Source organism: Hyalella azteca, unplaced genomic scaffold, assembly GCF_000764305.2.
Source record: "Hyalella azteca isolate HAZT.00-mixed unplaced genomic scaffold, Hazt_2.0.2 contig4544, whole genome shotgun sequence".
NCBI classification, from domain to species: Eukaryota; Metazoa; Arthropoda; class Malacostraca; order Amphipoda; family Hyalellidae; genus Hyalella; species Hyalella azteca.
In genome coordinates this window covers 3912-25960 of record NW_025934757.1, presented here as the reverse complement: position 1 = coordinate 25960, position 22049 = coordinate 3912, and the positions used below count along the sequence as shown (strand labels likewise).

The following is a 22049-nucleotide window of genomic DNA, read 5'->3' as shown; positions in this document are numbered from 1 at the left end:
CACGCAGCCAGTAACATGCCACTGATGCCAGCGAGATGGCATCTGTACGGCGCACGCAGCCAGTAACATGCCACTNTGTACGTCACTAAGCAGCCGTGTACGTCACTAAGCAGCTGTGTACGTCACTAAGCAGCCGTGTACGTCACTAAGCAGCCGTGTACGTCACTGAGCAGAGGTGTACACACAACACTAAGCGGCCCAAATGAGCTTGCCTGACAACAAAAAAGGTACGGTGAGTCTTGAACGAATTTATTACATTTATTAATAAACATATCACGGAAGTTATGTGCTAGTAAATACCCAACCTAACTTAACTACTGCGAAGCCGTCAACTAAGAGCTAAATAATAACTATTGACTCGTTCAAAAGAACGCAAGTATTTGAGCAGACCCACCCCGAGCACGATGCTCAATGTGAATCATTTAACATTTCAACGCGGACCGAGGCTCTAAATAATACATTAGAGACTCACGCGGTGAGGTAATGGAATGTGAAGGCACGAGCTATCAGTTACTATCTGTTATTGCTTTGAGAACATCAGAAGAAAACAAGGAGACTTCCAGTCTCATCTGGGAGAAGCAGACTATCTCACCCACCAGCAGTTCTGGAGCAGGACAGACACCAGGCACTCCCCCCACGCTCACACTCCCCCCACACCCACACTCCCCACACACCTACACTCCCCTCACACNGGCAAATCAGATATGCGAAAAATTTTCTCAATTCTTACGTTGAATTAATTCAGTCGCAAAAATTCCTTAGTGGTGCCGGTGAAATTAGATTTTCAGTTGAAACATAGAAAATTACAATTTTATGCTTATAAGCTGATGAAATTCGTGAAAGTATGAACACAAATAATTTGATTCAATCCAGTGTCATATAGCAGTGAACGGTATTGAATTAGTCCTGTCTCTTATACACATCTAGATGTGTATAAGAGACAGCTCCCCACACACCCGCCCTCCCCACTCAAGGAACGTCACACGCGGGGTTGTCATGGCCGCCGTCCTCAGAGCTCGAGGAGTCCGCCAAGAGGCGTACGTGCGAAATTCCTCGTCTTGGCGACTCGTCGTCGTCGCTGTCGTCGCTGACGCCGTAGCCTGACACGTCGTCGTAGTCGACGCGTCCTCGTCGCATCGTCGACTGCAGTTCCTCGACGAGTTTCTGCGGCCCCGAGCGCCGGTATTCCTCCTTGACGAAGAAGAGCAGCACCACCACCAGCACCCCCTGCGCCACCAGCGTGTAGTCCAGCAGCAGCGCAGAGTGCAGGTCAGCGCCTTGTTGCTGTTATGTCAATACATTACTGAACATATTAAAGAATTTCCCATAAGTAAATTTAAATTTAATAAAAAGATAAGTTAAGATGTGAAGCAGCGGTAATGAAAATGAGGGACATTTGAAGATGGCCAGAATTTTACAAGAAAAATGTCATTTCATCTTCGAAGTCAAACTGATGAACAATAAATGAGCATATAGAATGTTCAACTGCTAAACAATATGTTACTTATTACAGTAATTGGTTGCAATAAATTGAGATCAAGAAGATAAGAATAATACAGTAACTGGTTGAAATAAGTTGAGATGAGGATGCGAGTGAGCACAAAGCTCACCTGCAGAGCAAAGAGACAAAGAACTCCTGCGATATTCCAGGACATGCTAAGGATGCTGCCCACGACGTCCTCGGGCGCTGGGTAGCCGAGCTCCATGCCCAGCTCGAAAAAGAGCGGCGACACGGCGTAGTTCAGGCTGCCTGCCAGTGATGCACTCGCTTGCAGCTGCCCTAAAATTAATCAATCTTCAAATATCAAAAAAAGCATTCAAATTTTTCAACAATCGGCTAACGTAGAGATGAATTGAGACCAGAAGGCAGAAATACCTGGCTGCCTAAGATCTCAGGCTGCTATTCTAGGACAAGTAAAACCTGGACTCGCCCCGATTGAGAGGCACATTCTTTGTTGATATGATCACGACTGAGAATGTAGGATAGAAAGAGAAGAACAATCCCCGACTTACATGTAAGACATGATGNACCCAACTCGCCGTGTTCTGCACACCCAAGCTAACGTAATTATAACGCCCACCCAACTCGCCGTGTTCTGCACACCCAAGCTAACGTAATTATAACGCCCACCCAACTCGCCGTGTTCTGCACACCCAAGCTAACGTAATTATAACGCCCACCCAACTCGCCGTGTTCTGTAAAAAATGCTCAAGCCAAAATATTTTATCAATGTACAAATTTTCACCGGGGCAATTACAAACAGTGAATAATAATGCCTACAAACGGTAGTCACTATCTACACTACAACTAAAACTGTAATGTCTTCAAACGGAGCAAAATACCTGCACTATAATGCGCATGAGAAATTAAAGACGCTAGGTTCTGTAGGTTAGCACAATATTTCACAACGCATCTCATTATCGGGACATATATACACTTTAACTTGTCACGGGCGGAAGGAAGGTAGGGTGATGATGCTAGACATAACACACGAGACGCTACAGTCTGATAAGCTGTAAACAATTTGTTCAATAGTTGCCTGGGAAACACCGAGAGGCCTGAGGCTGATCTCCAGCATGCTGGACCACGCCACGTTGATGCCCATGGTTATGCTGTACGCGAGCAGCATCACCATAAACGAGCGATTCCTGCATACATTAATACTTTAGGTAGAATCATTGAAATGCGACAATTATTTAGACATGGTACACTCGCATGCAAAAGACCTACCCGTGCTGCTATAGCATTAAAACCACGCTTGCTTAAATGCGTTGATCATGTGCACGCAAAGGTCACTCATGTATAATGTATCTTCATAATAACACATAATTAAAGACAACACGTCAAGTGAGCACTCACCGGAAAGGAACGATAGCGAGGGACAGGGTCTCTGTTAGGGGGCGATTGCGGGCGGTCGAGGTGCGTGATGTAGAAGTGTGCGATGTGGCAGTGCGTGATGTGGCGGTGCGTGATGTGGCGGTACGTGATGTGGCGGCGCGTGATGTGGCGGTGCGTGATGTAGTGGTGCGTGATGTGGCGGTGCGTGATGTAGGTACACGCGAAGAGTCTCGCAGAGATCGGGCGTAGGCAGCTATTGAGGAGCGGCCAGACCGCGAGAGAATCTCCGGCACGGGGACCGTAGGCGGAGTTGGGGGTTCATCCTCGAAAAAAGCTATAATGAGCACCAGTAGCCCCAGCGACACCCCCGCAACTGAAGGAGGAGGGAATTATTACAATTGGAGGATGAGAATGCTGAACTTAACACGTGAAGTATGACAATTTTTTTTAATATAATCAATATTGCAAGTAATTTAATTAAACAGTCAACAAATAGTCGTGCGGTGGTAAATAATGTAAACTAAGCTACTCCCTGCTGAGATACAACACATTATGTAGTTTTAAAAATGCACGTTGGCAGAGAAGTTTACACCATAGGGTTAAATTTCAGAAGAGTCCTAAATCAGAGCTAATCCCTCCGGTACGACTAACCAATGAACATGTAGTTTGATATGAGATGTCGCAGCAGTTCCTGTTCTTCAGGAGAAACAGTGGCGTCATCGCTAGCTTCTGTATCGAACGTTAAGCCATGCAGACGCTGAGTGGCGTGCCATTCACTAAGCTCTTCCTCCATCAAAGGACTAATAAGTGCACGACTTGTATTCCATGCTATACTCTGAGCAAGGCCATTGCTATTCAACAACTTTAAACGAGCTCCGACATTGACGGGGTCAACTAAAGTCCCGGCAGACACATTAGTAAAGCTTGTCGTGGAGGAATTAGTGATGTCGTTGATTGTTTTCGCAAGGAGCTTCTCGCTGGAACGGTCAACGCCCAGCTGAGCGTTGTGGTCAAGCCCTGCTTGCCGCTGCCCGCTTGCCACGCCGTCCAGAACCTCCACCATAAACGGACCCAAGAAGAAGCCGCCGGCGTTGCCGAGCTGGTTGAAGGTGCAGCCAACACCTGCGGGTGAGAACAAGTGTTACAAACGAGGACATCTAGACCTTCAATGCGAGACGAACTTAAAATGTAATCAAAGACAATCAAGTAGGCCTAAAATGTAGCCAGAGACACTCAAGTAGGCATAAAATGTAGCCAGAGACACTCAAGTAGGCCTAAAATGTAGCCAGAGACACTCAAGTAGGCATAAAATGTAGCCAGAGACACTCAAGTAGGCCTAAAATGTAGCCAGAGACACTCAAGTAGGCATAAAATGTAGCCAGAGACACTCAAGTAGGCATAAAATGTAGCCAGAGACACTCAAGTAGGCATAAAATGTAGCCAGAGACACTCAAGTAGGCATAAAATGTAGCCAGAGACACTCAAGTAGGCATAAAATGTAGCCAGAGACACTCAAGTAGGCATAAAATGTAGCCAGAGACACTCAAGTAGGCATAAAATGTAGCCAGAGACACTCAAGTAGGCATAAAATGTAGCCAGAGACACTCAAGTAGGCATAAAATGTAGCCAGAGACACTCAAGTAGGCATAAAATGTAGCCAGAGACACTCAAGTAGGCATAAAATGTAGCCAGAGACACTCAAGTAGGCATAAAATGTAGCCAGAGACACTCAAGTAGGCATAAAATGTAGCCAGAGACACTCAAGTAGGCATAAAATGTAGCCAGAGACACTCAAGTAGGCATAAAATGTAGCCAGAGACACTCAAGTAGGCATAAAATGTAGCCAGAGACACNCTGTCTCTTATACACATCTAGATGTGTATAAGAGACAGGTCTTACTAGTGGCAGTGGTCCAGAAAGACAAAGAGTAGCAAGTCTTACTGGTGGCAGTGGTCCGGAAAGGCAAAGAGTGGCAAGTCTTACTGGTGGCAGTGGTTCGAAAAGACAAAGAGTGGCAAGTCTTACTAGTGGCAGTGGTCCGGAAAGACAAAGAGTGGCAAGTCTTACTAGTGGCAGTGGTCCAGAAAGACAAAGAGTAGCAAGTCTTACTGGTGGCAGTGGTCCGGAAAGGCAAAGAGTGGCAAGTCTTACTGGTGGCAGTGGTTCGGAAAGACAAAGAGTGGCAAGTCTTACTAGTGGCAGTGGTCCGGAAAGACAAAGAGTGGCAAGTCTTACTAGTGGCAGTGGTCCGGAAAGACAAATAGTGGCAAGTCTTACTGGTGGCAGTGTTCCGGAAAGACAAAGAGTGGCATGTCTTACTGGTGGCAGTGGTCCAGAAAGACAAGAGTGGCAAGTCTTACTGGTGGCAGTGGTCCGGAAAGACAAGAGTAGCAAGTCTTACTGGTGGCAGTGGTCCGGAAAGACAAGAGTAGCAAGTCTTACTGGTGGCAGTGGTCCAGAAAGACAAAGAGTGGCAAGTCTTACTGGTGGCAGTGGTCCGGAAAGACAAGAGTGGCAAGTCTTACTGGTGGCAGTGGTCCGGAAAGACACAGGGAACCAGAGAGACGACAGGAGCGCGGGAGCAATGCCCACCACCACCCCAGCAAAGCCGTTCAGGATGGCCGCCAAGTGAGCAAATCTGCCGGAGTGACGAGAAGGTAAGCAGATGATGCAGACAAAGCTCCATATAAAGATGTACATGGGTTGAGACAATCACCTCGACCTATTTATTGAACTGTTATCCCCAGCTTGTAAATATTATATTGTTTGTAACTGTTTTGAGGAGGTTGGTAACAATTGGTAATAATTGAACATACAGGATTGCCGTCAAATGAGCAGATATGCTGTTGCGGCGAGAGAAGAAATTGAACACACGACTAAACAAAATGATTGACTATTGGCATTTGCCTATAATAATCAGTTGCCTACAAATGAGTATTGGCATTTGCCTACAGTAGTCAGTTGCCAACAATAGAGTATTGGCATTTGCCTACAGTAGTCAGTTGCCTACAAATGAGTATTGGCATTTGCCTACAATTGAGTATTTGCATTTGCCTATAATAGACAGTTCAATAGCCAATAACATTAAAATAGCCAACAATAACAGAATGTTAAAAAATATAAAGTCGTTGTGGGGCTGACCTTGCTCTACTCAATATTGTATTGTAGCAAACAATGCCAACACAAGAACACCCTCGACTTATGCAACAAACTGTTACTTAATCTGCAATTTTTCTGTCTCAAAAGAGTATATAAATATTTTGATTGATAGATGGTGTGCACAATGGTTACTCTTTTGAAAATAGATGAGATAGATGAGACTTCCCTACTAAACGTCGTCGGGATAGGACGTACGTGTCGCGGCCGGCTCTCAGTGAAGTAAACAGTTGACGATTGTTTTCCTTTGATGACCAGTGGTTAATTAATTAAACAGACTGGGCCTGAGAGATGTAATCCAGTGTTTCGGCGGAAAATAAGGGAAGTCGGTAAAAAAGAGTATAATTTGTTCAGTGTGAAATTGTTCAGAAAATTACTCTTTTATATATGAAAAAGACCCGAAAAAAACGATAAACAGATCGGTAGAATGAAATTATAGCATTCAATACGTGAAGCAGTGAAGTGTTTACATTAAGTGACAAGTGTTTTGCATTAAATCACTGATACAAATAAGACAAATAAGTGTTGAGCTGTAGTAAGAGACGAGCAAGTAAGAAGCAAGTGTGCTTGAGGCGAAGGTATTTATTGCTCACATCCTGCCAGCCTACAACGCGGTCGGCAGCCGAGCATTCCAAGTCCAGGGTTCTTGCGGTCAGAATCGGAGCTCAGTGTAAGAATCAGAGCTCAGCAGAATTCTGCGAGCAGAATCGGAGCTCAGTGTAAGACAGGATATCCATCGTAATAGTGTAGAATATTCAGTGTAATAGTATAATCAGAAAGACAAGGTAAGATGGCTAAATGTGTTGTTACGCAACCCCCTATGGATAGTTCCTGCATCATTTGCAAGGAACTTTGCGATGCGACTCTTGTACTGCAATGCAGCAAATGCCAGTTTTTCATACATTTAAAATGTACTAATTTGCCGACATATTGTCTTGTAAGGCTCGATCAATCCAGAGCTTCTTATGAATGTACGAACTGCGTAATGAATTGTTACAAAAATTTCAAAGAAAGCGAAAAAAAAACTTATAGCAGCCATGAAAGAAAAACCAAAACGGGTGGTTCACGGTCCCGGTAGTGCTGGCCACCCCTCCCCCGGTGCCACCTCATCTTCCCTTGCAGCTAACGGTACCCTCGCCTCTTCCCATACGCCCTCCCCCACCTCTTCACTCACTCCTAACCCAACACCTACTTCCAGCTTTACCCTTGCCCTCAGCCCTTCCAGTGCCCCAACTTCTGATCCTANGGAGTGTTGATGAGTACTGAAGCCACGTTCGATGCCCATATCGAGGAAATAGTCGCGCGCAGCCGGCAAAGGATGGGGTGGATATGGCGGACATTTCGAACGAGAGAAGCAGCACCAATGATTACACTCTTCAGGGCCCGCGTTCTCCCCAATCTTGAGTATTGCTGCCAACTTTGGTCGCCACTCAAAGCGGGTGCGGTGCGGAAACTGGAGGCAGTGCAACGTACCTTCACGTACAGGATCAGCGGCATGAGGGAGCTGAACCTAAACTACTGGGGAAGGCTGAAACACCTGGAGCTGTACTCACTGGAGAGAAGAAGGGAAAGGTATATCATACTGTACACTTGGAAGATGATAAACGGACTGGCTCCCAACTTTGAGAGTGAGACCTCCAAAATAAGGACATATTACAACGAAAGAAGGGGGAGACGGTGCAGGATTCCTCCATTTAATAACCGAGACGCGGCCAGAGTACAGACTCTTCGTGAGGGATCACTGTCCGTGGTAGGACCGAGGTTCTTTAATGCCTTGCAAAAAGCGCTGAGAGGAGGGGAGTTCACCCTTGCAACATTCAAGAGACGACTGGACAAGTGGTTGAGAAAGATCCCGGACTGTCCAGTAATGGGAAACTACCATCAGCAAGTGACAGGCAACAGCATCTTGCATCAGCGTGCCCAAATGAGGGCAAATAGACGGAACACGTCCAACGTTATATCCGACGACGACTCGGAGACGGAGGACGACGAAGGCGGCGCATCAGCGTGACCTTGGACTACGACGTCCTAAACTCATCATAAGGTCATAAGGAGAACACCGAAAGTACAAAGCCAAGTGACGTTCTTGTGAGCACCCACGTCATGAAGAGAGCAGGGTCCTGCGTGGTGCAGCGCAGCGATGTGCCCACCGCCATCAGAAGCGAGCTGACTATCATGGCAGTCCGCATACCTGCACGATCAGCACTAAATGAAATATAAATGTTTAATGTGCAAGTATTGATATCATTGTTTTGCTTCAATTGGAAACTAAACAAGAATTTACAAGCAAAGCAAATGTCAAGTCAATTAAGCACGTTTTCATTGGTAATGTTTTAAAAGGAGCTCCTGTGAATTTCTTTGGCATTTTCCTCAATTTTAAATCCTTCCTTCAATTTAAATATTAGGATTTGAAAGCTTTCATCCATGAACTGCTTACTAGGATCAACTAGGAATCTTCTCATCACGTGTTTCACTCTTTTCATTATTAATATAAATATGAAAATTAATTTAGACTGTGTTTTTGGAAGGCGCCAGTTAATTTAGCATAAGGCTTTTGTGATGAGGCAAATCACATGCCCCAGATGGCAAGAGAGTTGTAAGCTCTAAACTGACCTCTCTTCTGTATGAGGAGGGTGCAGAATATGGTGCCTGTGAGGCAGGTCACAGGCCCCCAGATGGCGAGGGTGGCGATGTTGCTCGGGGTGAGTGCCGGATATGCTTCAACAGCTGATGATGCTATGGGACCCCAAGTGTTCCATACTGCACACTAAATATCATTCAACATCAATCAAAAGTCACGTTAGAGAAGCTGCCTAATCTTTGTAATTTGTGTCAAACTTTCCTCTAACAATTAATTATTCCCATCATTTATTGTTTGATTTTAAATGTTTATATGTCTTCAGTTCAATGGGGTTGATAGGTTTTGCTGTTACAATCCCTCCACAATTTTGATGTTGCATATTCATATACCATCATATGCTCAGCAATTTAATTGATTAGTGCAGATTAAGTGACACTGCAGTCAAACTTAATTGCATGCACATTATGTTTGAAATTATGAATATGTTAATTTACCCCAAATTTCAAATTACAATCAAAGTACTTGAAAGTTGAAAATTTAAAGGTAACAAAATGATATCTAATTGATAATTTTCAAGATATTTTCTGGTGAGAACATTGCCTGTATGAATCCGAGGGCAGCAAACATGGCAAGCATGGCATAGCGGCGAGTGTACAGCACAGGGCCCTCCATAAACTGTGCACTTTGTCGCAGCGTTTCTGCAATGTCACCACCTCTATCTGTGGGGGATAATTGTGGAGAATTAATAATAATTATCACAGTTGTGTCAACTGCATTCAAATTTTGACTGCCTGTAACAGATATTGCATGGCACATACACACACACACACATATGATGAATCAATGATCACAAATCTCTAATAATCAACCATTTAAAAAATAATTGAGGAAAATTATCTTCAGGACTGCAATCCAAATAAATGCATTCATCATCATGGTAATAATAATAAAACTTCTTACTTGGAGTTTACAAAATAACCACAGAATCATAAGAAATCAACTGGTCTATTGGGAATGCAGCATTAAATAAAGCACAGCACAAATACCTTCTTCATCACTGGCATGAGCAGGACTTTGGTCTTGACCACCACCAAAAATCTGTGAGCTTCTGTTAGATGCAGAAGCTCTGGTTGATGAAGAAGCCATCATGACTTCTTATCAAGTCATAATATTTTGGTCTTTCCAAATTTATAGCTTAGTTTCAGTATAAAGAATCTGTTAATAATAAATAAATAATACCAATGAAATAGTTTTACTAATTAATAAGCAACAATTAAATTCTGTAGAAATGGTCAAGGTAGCAAATGAAAGTTCAAGCAAGAAACCTTCTTCTATACATATTTGCAAGCAAAATTGAATTACCTTAACAATAGGTATATATAAATTCAAAATATATTTTGTATGTATCATAACAGCACTTAAAATAAAACCATACATCTGTCAAAATCAAGTCCCATACTCAAAGCTATTTGCAAAGCATCTAGTGACTGTGTTCAAAGCTCAGAGTTGAAGTACATTTTGTCAACTCGTACCATGAATCTATAAATATTTGAGTAACTCACAGTAGATGCTTTATTGATAGAATATTTTGTATTCAACTGCAGTTGTATATTCAAATGTCCTGTTTTAGTTGCTGACTACATAATTTTTATGTCCTTTTATGCATCTTTATTCTTCATGCATCTAGATCCAGTAGGTTGTATTGTTAGAACTCAAAAGTAATCCTTGACTCCTTTAATAACATGAATTATTGTGCCTAGTAAGACTACTATTAGTGTGTCAGTCTTCTAAGATAAACTTAAACTAAAGTAAATGCTTCTTCGTATTTATATAATTTGATTTGAAGGCTTTGGGTATGCAGTTAGCACACCTTCCAGCCTGGGTCACCCATCCTAGGTCCCAGCCTGAGCACAACCCTTAGTGGAGATGATGTGACTTCAGATGGATTTTTACGCCTGTTAATGAACTTTGCAGATGACTTAGGCTGCAAAAAAAATTGCCACTAATTCTGCAGGATGCACAAAATAAATAATGATTTAAAAGCTAATTCCGCAGCGCAACCAAAAAAGTGAAATCTCTGCAAAGTTTGAAGCATGAAGCCAGGAAAATTAGTCAGATGAATGCCAGACGCATGAAAGAACAGTAGCTACTGTACCAGGAGCAATGTTCATGCTTGTCATATTGCTCGAGAAACAAATATGACATGAATGCAGTTGTGTGAATACCTACAGGGGCTCTGGCTCAACAAATACGAGAGGGTCAGTAATCAACAATAGGACATTACAACTACGTAAATATATTGCTTGTTCAGATGTTTTTTTTCTGTATTAAATAGGAATGTATTGGGAACTTGGGTTTTGCTCTCTAGACTCAAGTCTGTCATGGAACATTGCTGCACTGTTATGCGTCAGTGTCATCAAAACTTCATTCAAATTTTCAAATGTTTCTGCATCAGAACCAAGCATTACTAATTCATCAACTTGATTAAAAATTTCTTGGTTTTCAGTATTTTGAGCAGTGGAATATATCTCACATTTTTTTGCATTAACCATGAGAACTGCAAAACCTAAATGATCCTCTAAAATGTTAGAAAAAATTCCACATTAATCAGTCTAAATGAGTTAAAATTTCAATATTTTCAATGGTTTAAAATACATTCAAACTCGTCAAATAGATACCCAAATATTAATTAAAAATCTAGAGAATAGTTAAAGCATCTATTCCTGGAAAGAAATTTTTTAAGTTGGTATTATAATCAATTCTTTGTTTACTTCTAGTAAAATTATTGTTAGATACCAAACTATTATTTTTTACATTTGATGATAGATTATTTCATTCATGATGGACCAGAAATAGGTACCTACCTATATATTGAACCAAGGTGATGCAAGAGTTGAGTAGGAATTACTGCTGCATCACAGCTTGATTGAATCATCTTGCAGTGAAATGTACATGCATTGGAGCTGGTATTACTACAGCCAATGCATGGGTTACATATCATGATGAAAATATTGAAGTTATTAATATAGTATTATGGCAAGTCAGGAAAGGTAGTTCAAGTGTGGTACCACACAAAGTAGTGACAAGAAGAGCTCTGTGCACAATGTGGCAAACAAACTGCTGAGTTAGCAGGCCTCTTGTGAATCAAGTGAATATGAGTATGGGCAACCCAACCATGGGCCAGAAAGGCCACTGTCCACTCTCCATGCCCGTTGGTCTCCTTGCAATCTCTAACTCGCGCATGAGGTTTTTTACCAATGCCATCACAACTTACATAAGAGGTTCTCTTATGCTTGCCATCTCCACTCACAAATAAGCCACTCTTACACTTGCCATCTCCACTCACACAAGAGGTTCTGTTATGCTTGTTCTCCTCCCTATTTGCACAAACTGCGTATAATTAATCTGTGGGAATAGTGAGTGAAGAATTCCCTAATCAATGCTATCATTACTACAGCTCATTGCATTGAAGTTCAGTCAAGTTACCTGTAGAACTTCACATGCCGGTGCTTTTTCTCTGATGTTCAATTGTAAGTTGAGTCTTTGTTTAACAGAGTAATAATTTCATTATTAGCATTAGTTGCCATGCATTAATGTTGTTAACTATGTTATTTTTATCAATAAAAACATAATAATTTGTGTGAGTATTAATTATATAGACATTAATTATGTAACAAGTGATATTTGGATCTAATAAGAACATGGATTGTCCAATGTGTTTAATTTAAATTTGTACAAGTCAATCAGTAAGACATATTTTTACTTACTCTATAGAAATTTTGGATAAAATAATTTCATTCATTGCAATTGTATTGCTTAGAAAACTGAAACTGAATACTATTTTCTCAGGTTTTCTGACACAACCACTAGCTGAACACAATCCATGTCCAAACAAACAGGCAAAAAAATTTTTAAATGTTTGCAGGTTTGTCACAAGGTTAATTTTGAAAACATAATTCTTAGCAAGGATTTTTAATCTTTTGATTTGTGTTTTTTTTATTTGTAACTTTAAACTTTTAACCCCTACTGAAAATCATCATATATTATTCAAACATGTCTCAAGAACTCTTTACTGAAAGGTTTAATGTAGCTGCTCTCTTGTCTGCATTATAGGAGATGATGAGGCCAAGGTGGTAACTGCTGCTTGCACTTGCACTGACCTTGTTTGTGGAAGAAGCTACAACAAATGCAGTAGACCAAAAAAATTTATGTGTTTTTTCTATGCTTTATGATTAGGGCAATCAAAGGGGTAAATGATGGATCTTGAATTTCTATGCAGGATCTACCTGACCTCAGTTTACAATTCCGGTGTTCACTACAAGTTATAACTCTTCTGCTTTGATCTGACTCCAAGAGATCTTGATATAATAATTGGTCAGTTGTCATAGATACAAAACTGATTTACACTAATTATTTTCTTTATTTGCACTCAAATCTTCAAGCTTCCTATAAGTTGACCATTGAATTTAATATTGTCGCTTGCAATGTTAAAATTTTTCCATCATGAAAATTTATTTTGACAGGAAATAAGAACTACGGATGTTAAAGTTTAAACTAGCTATGAGCCAATGAAAACGTGCTGCTCTAAAAAATGCAGAGCTCACAAATAAATATTGGACTATCAAAATATCTAACATAATTACATAACTTTGACTCTACAAACTCTAAAACTAAAATGAAATCAAATCTCACAGTAATATAATAAGACTAGATGGAGATGTTATTCACTTAAATATTAAATTTTGAAAACATAGTACGTAACTCCATAAGAATGTTCAAGATCTCTTTTGAAATCTGTGTAACTACTTTCCTGTGCAACTTTGTGAGAATTGTTACTTATAGTATGCCTGTTCAATGTTCATTACCTTAAATTACTAGTTGGGAGCACAACTGTGTGAACTGGGATTTTAGTCACTTGAAATCACTTTTAGATTTATATACTTCTAGCACCTCCACCAGCCAGTGCAGCTGTAAATTGTAAAAAGAAAAGGTATAATTAACCTCTGAAGAACATTCATAGCCTGGTCACCAGATTGCAGCTGAGCAAATATTGACTCATATGATGGATGGCAGCAGACAGCAGTCTAAGCAGTGACATGTGTGTGTGGTTCATCCTCTTCCTTGGATACCTTTTCATAGTTTTCAGCCTTTCAGGGTGCTGCTCACACACCAAGTGCATGTGATTATACTTTTCAAATGTCGATAATGCGTTTCTTTATGTCAATGTCTTGTTCTTGTTGACACTTGACAAGTTGCAGATGAAGAAGAAGCCACCAGAATGATTGATTTGATGCCGGGTTGAAGGTGAAGAAGAAGTCATGCGCAGACCGCCTGTAACACCTGGACTCAGCAATTATTGTTTAATTTAATACAAGTCTTCATCCTCTCACTTTCAGCTTCTCTCCTTCCTTTCTCAGCTGGTATACTTGTTCTCCAGGTGGTCAGCAGTCTCACGATGTGTAGCAAATTTTCATTAGATCCAGTGCTCTTCATTAGCTATAAGGTAGCTAGACAACAGTTTGTGTGAGATACGTAGACAGTTTGTGTGAGTTACTCACTTAGACAGTTTGTGTGAGATACGTAGCAGTTGCTTGCACTATAGAGTGCTGAACTCTTCTGGGGTAATTGCCTCCCCCAAGAAGCACACGCACAGAGAAGAGAGGGACTCTCAGGGCATTGATGCTTGATACCATCACATGTCTCTCACGGACGTATTGGGCATAAATCAGGAGGAAGTGTTCAACTGTTTCTTCAACCCTATAATGCATACACATGGGAGTGTTGGCCATCCCAAATCGATGAAGGTAAAAATGGACTCCAACATGTCCCAGACAAAGGCAAGTTAAGACAACTGAAACATGGCAAGAATGACAAGCAATCCATGGGACAAGAGACAGTCCTGAACGAATGGAAGCAAGATGATGACGCGTCCATCAGTAGCCACCGCAGAATAATAATAATAATAATAATAATAGCGGTTTCAGCGTTTATTAGGCCATGGGCCTGTCACCGATTCTGAACATCGCAGAACATTCACAGCATTTTGCGGGCTTGAACTCGCAACTCACTGCTACAATTCTGCTGTGCTTAACCGCCCGGCCTTCTTGCCGATTCTCACCAGAAACTGGCGCACAGAGCTGGGATCGAACCCGCACCTCTCTGCGCCAATCCTGGTACTTTGAACTGTAACCACTGGGCCACCCTGCCCAATCCAGATGGATTGGGCAGGGTGCAGAATCCAACTCCCAGTGTTACTGGGGGTTGTAAATACTATTTTTATAGCACAACCTTCCTGCGTACATGACCTTTATTCTCATTTTTAATAATATATTGAGTGGGCAGGTAGAGCATTAATTTTACTTTGTGTTAGTTAATATTGTTCTTTTCTTATTTTCTTTACAGTATTACAGAATTACAGTATTACCAGAATTCAACCAGCAAGTGCAATAGTCTGATCAAAATGCTCATTGAATGTATCTGCACCATAGTATAGGCATCATCACCTGTCCATGTTCCTCTTATTGGCTAATTCTGAACTACTCATGTTCCTCCTAGTCACTAATTCTGAACTACTCATGTTCCTCTTATTCGCTAATTCTTTACTACTTGTCCCCACAATTTGCAATTTCTTAACCACTTATTTGGCACAATCCTTGACGTCTCTCATAAGCTGCTGATCCCATGTAATAAACTATGTAACTTGTTTTTAACTTTGTTTAATAAAACTTAGAAAACACCAACTTTAATTCCCCATAAACTAAGTAGCTGCAACAGACAAATACAAGCTGATGACGAGTTCATCACACCCGCATAACAATAGTCAAACTGCTACACCAGAAGAAACCCAATCCAACTCCCAAAAATTAAGGAAGCCTGTCCAAAGCACAGCAAGGGCATCCAAGCAAGGTAGAGGGAACAAGGCAGAGTGATGCAGGTGATGTCCCAGTTTGGCAGCAGCATCAGCACGTTCATTACCAGCAATGCCGCTGTGGGCCTTGACCCACTGCAGATGCACTGACTTTACATCATTCAGCCGTAATAGCAGTTCACTTATGCCATAGACAAGATTACAGCAAGTGCCAGTAGGTGATAATAATAGCTGCAAAGCTACAAGAGAGTCAGAACAGATGACCCATTGAGGGAAAGAATCAATTTTAATGAGCCACAGGGCCTGCAAAATTGCAATCAGTTCAGCAGACAACACACTATTGACACTATGGTCGTGGATGGAACATAAAGTCCACATGAAGCAGATGGGCCATCAATTAATTTTGAGCCATCACAATAAATTGCTTTGTAGTTTGGATATTTTTCATCCATATGAGCAGCAAAGAGGCTTGGTGCGGCAACCTCAGAATTTGCTTGGAAATCAAGAGTCGCGACAAATGAGAGAAGACAGACAGCACCAAGGTGGGACCAGATCAAACACTGGAGTGGGATGACCACAACAAGGAGGAAGGCCCAGATAATTCAAAATCTGTCAGCCACATTGGAGAGCTGAGGGTGTATCAAAACTATCAATGAGTACAACTACAGAGGTTCCATCATCGTTTGGACGATATTTAAGAAGCCACCAGAATAAAATCAAACAAAAACAACAAAAAAGTGGGTTACCTGCCAAAGACCACAACTGACCTGGATTGATTGATTTGATGACGGTTTGAAGGCGTTGACGAATTCATGCACGGACCGCTTGTAACACCTGGACTTGGCAATTATTATTTAATTCAAGTCTTCATCTTCTCATTTCAATTTCTTTCCTTTTTTCTCAGCTGATGCTTCTTTCCCAGGTTGTCGGCAGTCTCACAATGTGAAGCGATGGGAGGAAAATTGTCATTAGATTCAGTGCTCTTCACTGGCTATTTTTTAAATTGATTTTAAGACTTCGGGTATGATGAGATCACACCTCCCAGTCTGAGCACAACTTGATTTTTCTCTGAGCCTTTCTTTCTCTTGCTAACAGTCGTTCACAGATTAATTTCTAGCTCACTCTCACCAGCCGGTGGTTGTTGTGTGAAAGAAAAGATAAAAGGATTAGTTACTGGGCGTCTTCATAGGGTGTTTACCATGCTGCAGCTTAGCAGGTATTGTCCCAGCCGACGAATTGCTGCTGTGCGTATTTTCTGAGGGATATCTCCTCCACCAAGAGCTGACACAAGGTTCCAAGGAAGTGAAAGATTTTCCAAGTTGGAGCAAAACTCCCGCCTCTGGTTTGTGTAGAGCGAACAATGCAAGATGAAATGATTAATAGTGTCCTCGACATCGCATGTAGGACACATGCTGGAATTGGACAAATTGAAATGAGACAAATGAGCCCTCACGCCAGCATGACCAAGTCGCAGACGAGCCACAGCACATTCCATAGAGCGTGGTAAAGATCCAGAAGCCACATAATCCACTGCTGCTCCCAGGCCCAGCCTGAAGGTTCCTTTTCCTGTGGCCTGCACTTCTTGTGACCACCAGGATGCCCAATGTTCCAAAAATTTGGATTTCAACATGCATAGCCACTCCTCAAAGCACAAAGTGGATCTTGCAGAGCGATCATTTGAGTGTGCAAGATTGGCAATTCTGTCAGCAATTTCATTGCCAAGAATCTGATTGTGACCATGGATCCAGCACATCACCACTCTATCAAGCCCCTTAGTTTGCATCAATTTCTGAATTTTAAAAACAATCCATCTATAAGAAGAGCCACCATAAGTGGAAGAGATCAACTGCAGTGCTGCTCGAGAATCAGATAAGATCAGAACTGGCTTATTCTGTAGAGATATGTCCATGATGGCTAGCTGCACAGCCTTGTATATAGCAAAAAGTTCAGCACCCAGTACAGTATGCATTGGATTCAGCAGCCACCCAGTGGCTAGTTGAGTTGATGGCACATATAGACCAGCTGAAACAGATCCAGTGGCAGTCCGCGATCCATCAGTATAGNTTTACAAACATTTACTGATAACATTCAATAATTAAAATTTAGGACCGAGATGCGTGGCGAGAGTATTCCCCTTACTCACCTATTTAAGAGCCATGATATTCATATCAGGTCAGTGATGAGTCAGCATAGCAGTAAATGACCAGGAAGCAGGTTTGTTTATAGCAGGTTAATCAGCATGAAATAGGAGCAGATCAGTATTGCACTGCTTCACTCAACTAGTCAGACTGTCAATGAATGTGATTTTACACTAATCTGAATTTATCTGGCTGTCGCTCAAGTAATCACACACTGGGACAATAGAAAGAGAGGATTAATACAAGACACTTATAACGATTACTAAATAGTTTATATACCAGCATGTGGCCCCTAACAATACGCTCCATGAGGTTTCCCATGCAAGGAAGAAGAGTAATGGGTCAATATCCATTCACTTGTTCTTGCGACTTTCCTGGCTTAGGGATGGGCACAACAATTCCATGCTTCCATGTGTCTGGAACAAAACCTGAAATCCAACTCATGTTCATAAGAGACAACAGCTCCTGCTTGAATAAAGGTGATGCCTTAGAGAAGAAAATATTCATGATTGAGTCATGTCCTGGAGCAGTATTTTTCAGAGCTTTCAGAGCCAAAGAAAATTCCCCAGCTGTAAAAGGACACAGTGATAGTGTTTGAGATTGGCTATGTCTCCCACAGCCTCTGAGACTTCTGCTGCAGGTAAAGGATCCTCAGGTGCTACGGGTATAAAGTAATTACAAAACAATGAGGCTTTGGCAAAATCATGATCATGGGCTGCATCCAGCAGGGGATAAGAATAACTTATTGGCCTACCCTGAATGCTGTGAATTTTTCCCTAAGTCTCTTTGGTGGTAGTGGATGAGGAGGTTGTGCCCACATATTGGATCCAACTTTGTCGCTGTTTCTTAAGTTTGAGATTTCGGGCAATAGCCTCACAACGCTGTAGCGGTTCCCAGTAAGCCCGCACAAATATGCGAGACTGTATCTCTTGAGTCCTTGGTCATGGAACCTTGGTCATACTGAATGTAGTCAGAAGGAGTCACATTCAGGAAGGCATGAAACATGGGAAACACTAAACATTAAACAATTTACTACTAACAAAGCACAAAATACAAAATGGCAGATACAACAATAACTGAATGATACCTAGTCTAACTGAAACACTAGCGGTGGTGTCAGTTCAGCCCACTTGTCGGGGTAAAGTGCTCTAATGAGTGGACCACTGTGGCCTCTCAGCGGTTTAGTTTCGGGTAACTACATGGTAATAGAAAAGTGACAAATGAAAATAATATAGTTATTAACAGCTTCTGCTGCCAGATAATAACATCTTACTCAAACATTAGCCAAGGCCAACTATGGGTTTTTTTACAACCATAAATCAAGTATTAACCATTCCTATTAGTAGTAATCCTAAATCAAGTAGTAACCATCACAGGCTTCAGGTACAAGCCAACGAGTGATAATTGGCAAGGCATAACTTGACCACCGGTGGAGGGATGGAATCAAGGCCGAGTGGCTTGGGGACCAAGTTACACACACTCACATACCACACCCAGGCACACCACACTCACTCCACACTGCACTCAGCACCATCACTCTTACCTTATGGCAGGAAGTATGTCCAAAGGGCTGTAGCCATCTTACCATTTCCTGGACTGTTGGGAGAGCTAATGATTATCTAGGGCCTAGAGCACACTTTGAAAGCAAATGGTATTTGGCAAGCAAATAGAAACAAATAGGTGCCAAGCACAGGAATGCATAAGCGGACTAGGTCACACATACCTAAATGTTGAACATCAATGGAAGTAAAGCAAGAAAAAAGCAACAGTTATGCAGTTCAAGAATTAAATCTGCAAATTCACACTTCTGGTATATAGCTAGTCAGACTAAATCATACTTTCGCATTTCTGGTTTATTAGCTAATCAGACTAACGTTTCAACTACTCTTGACACAACAACATGATCCCCTCGCTGATGTATGGGGCATTTGTGAGTGGATTATGAAAGACAACTGGTCCTACTAAGTTGCACACGTCATTAAATATACTCCTATACACCTAGCCACACGAGCATCATAATCGGTAAATATACTCCTAGAAACAACTAGAAAATTTGACTAAGTCACATATGTCTGGTTTCAAGGTAGCTAGGAAAAGCGCAAGGCTCATCAACTTCAAGTCGGTATCTAAACCCAATTTTGGTTCATAGGTGGAATGTCTTATCTTCTTCCTTGATGGCCAGGTGTTGGTCGAGTGATCATCAGTTCTCATCAAGAAGACTGTAGCTCCACACCAACCGCTCCTAAACGTCAAATAAATGCATTCATAAGAACTAGCCTTCTAGAAATATTGACATCAGGAGGATGTTTAAACAGTTTTGTCACACACAAAGAAGTTATTCAAGGGTGGACACAACATGGTTCAAGTAAGCAAAATGAAAATTGTGCAATAAAAGACAGGATTAACATTAGAACCAGTGAAAACCATCCTTCATTCTTTATAAACAGGCATGAATGACTGGAAAACATTTGTTAAGAGCTCAGCAAAGACAAATATAAGCATGGCGACATTTTAATGAGATGCAATGCACTGTACTCACCAAAATGGAGCATCAGGATGGGATTAACCAAGCAGAGGTGTAGATCAACTCATACATTAAGGTGTCTTAAACAGGCTTTTGAAGGTCAGAAAAGAATCAGGTGTAACCAGTGAATTTCTAATTCAGCAATCAGGGGTGCAGCTTAATCAAAAGTGCATATCATATAGACTTGCAAGAATTTTGTCTCAGTAACTTTTACTCTGCTTAAATATTACACCAAGGGAAACAAGATACAAGATTAATAACATGCACTTGACACTCAAAAGATAATGAAATAAAACATGAAATACATTAAGGTATAATTGTAAATTAATGATTCTACTGTATAATATAGCTAATGTTCTGCGGCCCTCTTCATACCTCCCCCCCCCTAGTGCTGATCAAGGGAAGCACAAAATTAGCCTTGGCAGAGGATGCAGAACTACAATATGGACATTCCAAATAACAGGACTTCATTTCTCAGTTTCTCTTACAGTTCTTTTCCATGAGTCAAATCATTCTCCTTTTCCACACTTGAACGTGATAGCTCTGCCAGATTAGGTCGATTCAATGTTCTAAAGGCTTGGCTCCTGTGGCGATATTCCTTGATTATATCGTTTGCCTCTTCCAAGGATTTCCATACTGGACTAAGACTAATGCGTCGTACTGGCCCTTGGCTCCGCAGGGTTGTAACCCTGGGAGGGGTTTGCTGGAATCCACTGAAGTCAGGAGTCGCATCCTCTCCTACTGGTATTGCAGTATCATGACAAACTGGTGATGTCTGGCATGGAGGGACTAGGGACTCCCTCATAGGATCTCCACCAGGTTGCACTTCAGCAGTGGTCACTGGAGAAAGGGGTACTTGGAAACCACTGAAATCTGCTGGTGGATTGTCTTCTGGAGACCACACAATACTGGGATACCTTTCCAATGCTTGTGGTGTTAATTGTTTTCTTTGTTCCAGGTTCTCAAACATGATTTCAGCAGCATCTTCACTTTTCTCAGGTGATTGTTCATTCGTTTTCAGAGTAGGGTTTTGTTCCTCACAAATCACTAGGCTGCCAACAAGGATGCACCTGGCCTTGACCAAGTTTTGAGTGTGTCTCCAGAAGTTTGTGTTTCCACCCTGCAGCCCAAGAATACAGCTGGTCAAGCATCTGTAAAAAAGTTGACCTCACCATCTTTCTCACAGTTGCCTCGTGTTGTAACAAAGCCAGGTGGACGAGCTAAAGGGAGGGGCAAAGGCAAGATTGCAAGCAGTTCAGCACAATAACAATGAGCTATACATTAAAATCCCAGCAGTTAACTCGCCACTGCAGAAGAGAATTGGGTATGGAAATAGTGCAATTAAATTGTCATGGATTACATGGAAAACTCACAGAAATTAAACTTTATCTGTACAATGAAAAACCAGATGTGGTCTGCCTCTGTGAAACATGAATAAGAGTGCAAGAACCATCTTTTGTAGGGTATTTCACTTTATGGTCACATCGGGAAAATGCATCAAGGGGAGATATGGCCATTTTAGTTCGCAGAGATATTGATTGAAAGACAACAATTTAATCTTCCACAATTCCCTAGAGGTGCCACTCTTGAATTTCAATCTATTAAAGTTGCTACTGCTCTTGGCTGGATTGCAATTGGAAGCTTTTATAACCCAGGCAGGAATGTGAGTTCCGAGGAAGTTAGCTATTATTTATCTAAGCTTGGGGCAAACTTTGTCGCAGTGGGAGATTTTAATGCTCATTCACCATTATGGGATGCACGGGGCAGGTCAAACTTTACTGGGAAATCCATAGAAGCAGCTCTCAAAGCCCTCCCCATTTGTCTCTTGAATGATGGTAGCTTCCCCACTTACATTGACAATCACTGTGGTACCACCTCTTGCCTGGACTTGGTCGTCCTCAGTTCTAATATGTCTACCAGAGCCATCTTAACAAAAGGGCCAG

General features: G+C 41.6%; 1 protein-coding gene across 1 annotated transcript; it reads right to left on the bottom strand.

Moving 5' to 3' along the window:
* Positions 1–967: 967 nt before the first annotated feature.
* Positions 968–9859, bottom strand: LOC108671370. The gene is made up of 11 exons (XM_047880053.1): positions 9623–9859; positions 9177–9295; positions 8609–8762; positions 8096–8186; positions 5365–5477; positions 3491–3961; positions 2861–3212; positions 2452–2649; positions 1948–1970; positions 1611–1780; positions 968–1284 (listed from the first exon to the last, which is right to left on the bottom strand). Exons 1-11 carry the CDS (start codon positions 9720–9722, stop codon positions 970–972), a joined length of 2106 nt encoding a protein of 701 aa, XP_047736009.1. The 5' UTR covers positions 9723–9859; the 3' UTR covers positions 968–969.
* Between the last annotated feature and the right edge of the window lie 12190 nt (positions 9860–22049).